Source organism: Myodes glareolus, chromosome 9, assembly GCF_982192425.1.
Source record: "Myodes glareolus chromosome 9, mMyoGla1.1, whole genome shotgun sequence".
Classification (NCBI taxonomy): Eukaryota; Metazoa; Chordata; class Mammalia; order Rodentia; family Cricetidae; genus Myodes; species Myodes glareolus.
Genome location: NC_142034.1, coordinates 95,520,132 through 95,525,875, shown reverse-complemented (window position 1 = coordinate 95,525,875; position 5,744 = coordinate 95,520,132). Strand labels below are relative to the sequence as shown.

The following is a 5,744-nucleotide window of genomic DNA, read 5'->3' as shown; positions in this document are numbered from 1 at the left end:
TACAGTCCTCCGAGTTGTCCCGCCCATAGGTCCACCCCAGTAAAGTGCCCGCCCAGGCATGATGCGCAAGACGGAAGTTCCGGCTCGAAAAGCAGGCCGGCGACAACCACTTCCGGTCAGAGCGAGCCTCGTATTTTCTAAGGGTTCCTGGGGTTCGGCACTGGCTCCGCCCCAACCCCAGCCAAAAGAGGAGCCAGGACGTCGAACATATACACTCTACATGCTTTTATTACAAGACTACCGAGCATACGAGGGAAATCCATCATCCGGTAATTACATCTAAAGCACAGATATTTGAAAAAAAAAGAAAAAAATTGTTTCATTAAATTATATGATTAAACCATGACCAAATAGAAAATTTATATAATAAAGCCAGGAAAAAGTTGTAAAATATAGTTTACAATAATTATTCACATTCAAGGCTGTACATCAATACATACAACAACGTGGCCCCAAACATGAATTCAATCCAAATAATTCATATATTAGAATTTAAATAACAGACTGAACTAGAGGCCGACAATAGCCAGCAAATAACCTTATATAAGAATAAAAATACAAAAGTGTATATCCTAGTATCATTGCATTATCTGTTTTCATAAGTATTTTTAATTTTTGCTTTGCCTGTACATCACAGTTACAGCTACAGACCAGGTAGAGAATATTACACATGTTCTAACTGACTGTCACCAACCTGAACGACAGCAGTAGACTACTGATTCATCCTACTGTACGTGGCTATGAGACAGCCGCAGCAGCTCTAAATACTGTTAACAGTTTAATTTGCCAATGTCCAATCAAACAATGGTCATAATGGAGGCTTTTACCGGCACAATGACTCACTTGTAGTCACTAACCCAGATGATTAAACTAGGCTAGACTACATGAGGAGGGGGAAATTTGCCTTTTGTAAAACCTTCTGTACAGTTTGAATTCTTCATTCAGATACAGGGAATTTCCAGGTATTCACATTGGTTAATTCATTTGCTTACCACTGCATAGGTGCTTTGACAGAAACAGCTTCCTTCCTAGGCCACTTTTCCACAACCATTCTGAATTATAACCCTTAAGTGTTAGGCCAGAAGCCAGTTATCTTCAGAGGCTCTGAGAGTGGTCTCAGTCCCATCTAATATGCCAGGGCCCTTGTCATACATTGCACCTAAGAGGTGCTACCCCCACTGGAGTCAGTTTATGTTGGGTTCTGCAATGAAAAACAAAAACAAAAACAATACAAAATGGAAAAGGTGTACTGCAACATCTCCAGGAACATGGTATCTTCACCATACTCATGAGTTGCTACAGCCTCCCAAGTCTCAGCTATAAGCACCCTGAGTCTATGGAGCAGTAGGGAGAAGCCTTGAGGCATGAGAAAGCAGGGAACTGATTTTCACACATCTCGAGCCCTATGCTCTGGTAGAATCAGGTAACACTGAGTATGGTGGCCAGTAAATCTCTACTTCATGTTTCCAAGTAGAGGCCCCACACAACACAGATACAATCCAATTTGGGTGTGTGGGCTTTATTCAAAGACCATAATTACCTGCAGCACACAGGAAGGTTTACGTAAGCATCAGCTGGAATACCCATCCTCTGCAATGAGAAGGTCTGGCCACTGCACTCTCCCGAACTGCTAATCTGAGTGGGGGAGGGGTGGGGCAAGGACACTCACAACTGTACATTTATAAACGCCAATCATCTACATGGTTTCTTTTTCAATTAGAGCTTTGCTGCTCTGCTTTGCTACTGATCCCAAAATGGCCAAATGCACTGTCTGAGTCTATAAACGTAATTACGAATTACCCATTAAGAATGTGGCAAGGTCAGTTCAACACTTTATCTCTGCTGACTGTGCAGAAGCTGATTCAGTACCATTGTGGACACAAAGTACAGGATTCTGAAAACATCACCAAGCTCTTGGAAGCCATAGCAGCAATGATGGAAGAGAAGTAACATGCATGACCAGATTCTTGCAATGAAAATGAAGAAACTGGGCTTTTGGAAAATTTTGTCACAAATGGATCTGCACTAATGACATTTTAGCATTAAAAAAAAAAGAGCAGTCATAGTCAAACTTTCTTGGGAATACACAGCTTAGCAGGAACTGATGTGATCAAAATCTGTAGGACATGAGGAAGGAGGGTTTATTACTGGAACTCAGAGCATCTAAACAGACCAAAGAGGAGGAACAGCTCTGAAATGAACAAATTCTTTGACCCAAAAATACCACTTGCAGACATATGAGAGAAAAAAATCAGAGTAAAAATCAAAGACATAAGTATATTCACCACAGCATTATTAATTAGCAAAAACAAACATTAAATAGCAAAAAACAAACAACAAAAAACCCAAAAGGATCTGAATGTTTTACAACAGGGAGACAGTTGGATAACTTATAAATCAACCATTTGAGTCCACAATTATTAAAAACATGCTTCTGAAGAACTGCTCGTGGTATAGAGAAATGCTTAATGGAAAAATGTCAAGTGAAAAGGCTGGATGCAAAATGATGTGTGTCGTGTGTTCCCAGTTTGGTTTAAAAAGCAAACATGGGCTAAGGGTATAGCTCAGTGGTAGAGGACTTGCTTAGCACTTCTGAGGGCCCTGATTTGATTCCCAGCACTGGGACAACAATGACAACAACAACAAAAAGTTGGGGAGGGAAAAGCAGGATCTAAATCAAAATGCTCACAGTGGTCTCTGAATAATGGGCCTTTCTTTTTTTTTTTTTTTCTTTTACTTTCAGAAAACACATTACTTTTAAGAAAGCCACAACAACCTACGGCCCCGTTGCTGGCACTAGGAGTCTGTGCCACACTTGGCTATCTGCAAAGTTACTTCAAGCTTGGATCACAACACTAAGGTTTTTAGCCCAAAGAGCAGCAGGTGCAGTTTCTACCAGCCTAACACAAGTCATCTTTCTCAAAGTGGTATTTTACTGCATCTACTAGGTTAGAGTTTAGCTACATGGATATATCCACTACCCAGCTGGAGCACAGAAAAACAGGTAGAAATGACCTAATCAAGCTCAACTTCATTTGTGACACCAAGAAAAGGCATGGCTAGTGGGCAGTGAGGTACAGTCCACTGTGAGAAGCCAGAGGACAGTCTTGAACTTTCTATTCATCCTTACCATTCTTAGGACACACGACTTCTGGAGCTCCTAATGAGACATTTCTTTCTCTCCTTAGATAGATTCCCCCATTTGCTTTTATACACACACACACACACACACACACACACACACACACACACACACAAAATTATACAAACTGACACCCACATCCTGTCCTACAGTGTAAGGCACCTGCACACTGGGTGACGGCTCTAAGGATGACTGGAAAAAACTAAAAGTGATATAAGTCAGGGTAAGAAAAGAATGCATGGTTCTTAAAGGGAAAAAAAAATCAAGGAAAAGGGGGCAGTAAGGATATAAAGGTGACCTGGGAAGAGCTCAGCTATTGTAGCATAGGGCAGTCATCATGGCCACCCACTACCAGTTCAGCTAAACCCTAATTTTGGAGGTTAGGATGGCACTTGGTAAAGCCCAGGAGGTAGTGTTGCTCTCCAGGGGAGAAAGCAACAGAGGACTCTCCCATAAGCCAGCCAGGTGTTCTAACTTAAGCCACACCTCAGTCCCACATGGTCCCCTGTAGTTAAATGTCCTCAGAGATGCCTCTCCCTGTATCTGCATGCATGTGACAACCAGGAAGCCACTCTTATACATGCAAACACAGGGTACAGGATACTGAGGGCTAAATAGCCACAAGGCATGAACAAGAACAGAACTCTTAGGAGACATGTTAGTTTAGCTAACATGGTTCTTCAAAAACAAGGAAAAAGAGTGTCTACTTTCACTCACAGGCTGATCGTATGCTAAGCTATCTGTTCCCTGGGTGCGAGGTGTCAGGACCACACCGGCTCCTTGGTCACCTAAAGCTCTTATCATACAATATAACAAAGTCTGCTCCCATCCAGCACCCCTGCCAAGGCATGATGGTGAGCTTTTCATCTACACTCCACCCAGTTTGAAAGAACCACTCTTATTGTTAAAAAGCTTGGGAACAGAATCTTTCCCCTCTCAGTTTGGGTAACCTGGCCCATAGGTGGTCACTGTGGACAGGGGTAATTGCTGTGTGGGCATTTCTGGAGTGCCTTTGTGAAAGTTTATATAAATGGCAAAATTGTTGCTGCCTTTGCAACATAGGAGTCAGAGGTGTTCCTGTGAGCAGTCTATGAAAGCAGGTGCCTACTTTTCCCTACTAGAGACCAAGGGACATCCTAGACCCATTAGGGACATCCTAGTCAGAGAGAGGTACAGCCAAGTCCCTCAGAAGCACTCTGCAAGTGTACTGAAATAGTCCAGGCCATTTGTATCACAAAACAAAACACTGTCAGCTTAGCATCAGGGTAGTCTCCCCAATACTGGCAAAGAACACCGGCACAGGCAGGCTCAGGCTTAGGTGGCTGTCCCTGTGAGCTAGACAGTGGTAACGTTCTTTTCAGGAAAGGTCCATGCTTTATGGTGCCAAGTGACCAAGCAACATGAAAAGGCTTTCAGATTTTCAACAGAGATATAAAAACTGAGCTAGCTGAGAAGTGTCTACCCACAGCACCAACAGGTGCATGTGAGACTGGGCAGGAGATTGGCACACAACCCGGGATTTTCTCAGTCCCTGTCTCACAGAGCATGCACATTTATGTCTCACATTTAAACCTATGCAGAAACTCCCAGGAAGGCTTGGACACCACTCCTCCACATGGGAGCTCCAGTCTTGTCCAGGTCAGGACAGGATTCTGTACCCGATAGTGATCTAGTTGGTGTTATCTAGGTGCCAGTATGACAGCACCCCTGCTGGACACATGCTTGGTGTCTCATTCCCTGGATGAACTGCTAGGAAGTGGAATGCTGGAGCAGAGCCCAATGAGAGCAGACTGTACTACAGCAGCCTGCATACTTCTCACCATCAGCCTGCCTACGGTAGGGCAGGAACCACAGAAACGCTGTCATCAGAAACATACCTGACTACATCTCTAGGGCCACATAAGGGACTCAAGGAAGGAGGTACACACACAAGCTAAGAGCCCTGTACCCACAGTGAGCTGGTGATCAACCCAGCAGAGTTAAGAGGCTCTCTGGTGAAGGAGAGCCAGATACGCCCGGTCCCTCAGTTACAGCAGGAGCTGTGTTTATCAGGTGGGGAAGGGTAGAAGCAGGCATGCAGTTCTTGTGGATGCTAGGAGGGGCTGGTGATGCCAAATCTGGTCACTGGTCTGGGCAGAAGCTGAGCTACCGTGCAAGAAGCTGGGTCTCCATGGCCACAGCAGCACATGGAAGCCACCACAAAGCACAGAGAGCAAGCAAAGCGACCCTGAATTCCTGTTTGTTGGTTATTTGTTTTGTTCTTTGTGTGGCTGGGTTCTTTTTTTCTTTTCTTTTAAATAAAAAAGCTGCAAGGTTTCCACCATCCATGTTCTCCTTGAGATGGCTGGCAGGTGGTCTGGAAGCGTCCTGGGTGGCGGCCGAGCCGCGCTGGGGCAGGTGTCCTGGCAGCGATAGGCAGCCCGGCCGCAGGCCGCGTCACTGTACAGCAGCATCTGGATGGCTCTGGTACCGCTGCCTCCAAACCTCCTGGATCTTTCTGCACCACTTGTGAGCATTCCCGCTTGGATCCATCAGGTAATACGTCCTGTTAGGCTGCAAAGACAGAGCATCTGATGTCCTCCAGGGAGTCCCATCCCCACCC

General features: G+C 44.8%; 1 protein-coding gene across 2 annotated transcripts in view; it reads right to left on the bottom strand.

The window, feature by feature from the left end:
• Nucleotides 1-210: 210 nt before the first annotated feature.
• Pdpk1 (3-phosphoinositide dependent protein kinase 1) overlaps nt 211-5,744 on the bottom strand; it is a 67,897-nt gene continuing 62,363 nt past the window's right edge. For both annotated transcript variants that reach the window (XM_085694702.2, XM_048436305.3), the window contains exon 14: nt 211-5,695. In XM_085694702.2, the coding sequence (XP_085550828.1) occupies nt 5,579-5,695 (117 nt within the window). In that variant the 3' untranslated portion in view covers nt 211-5,578. The remainder of the gene's footprint in view (nt 5,696-5,744) is intronic.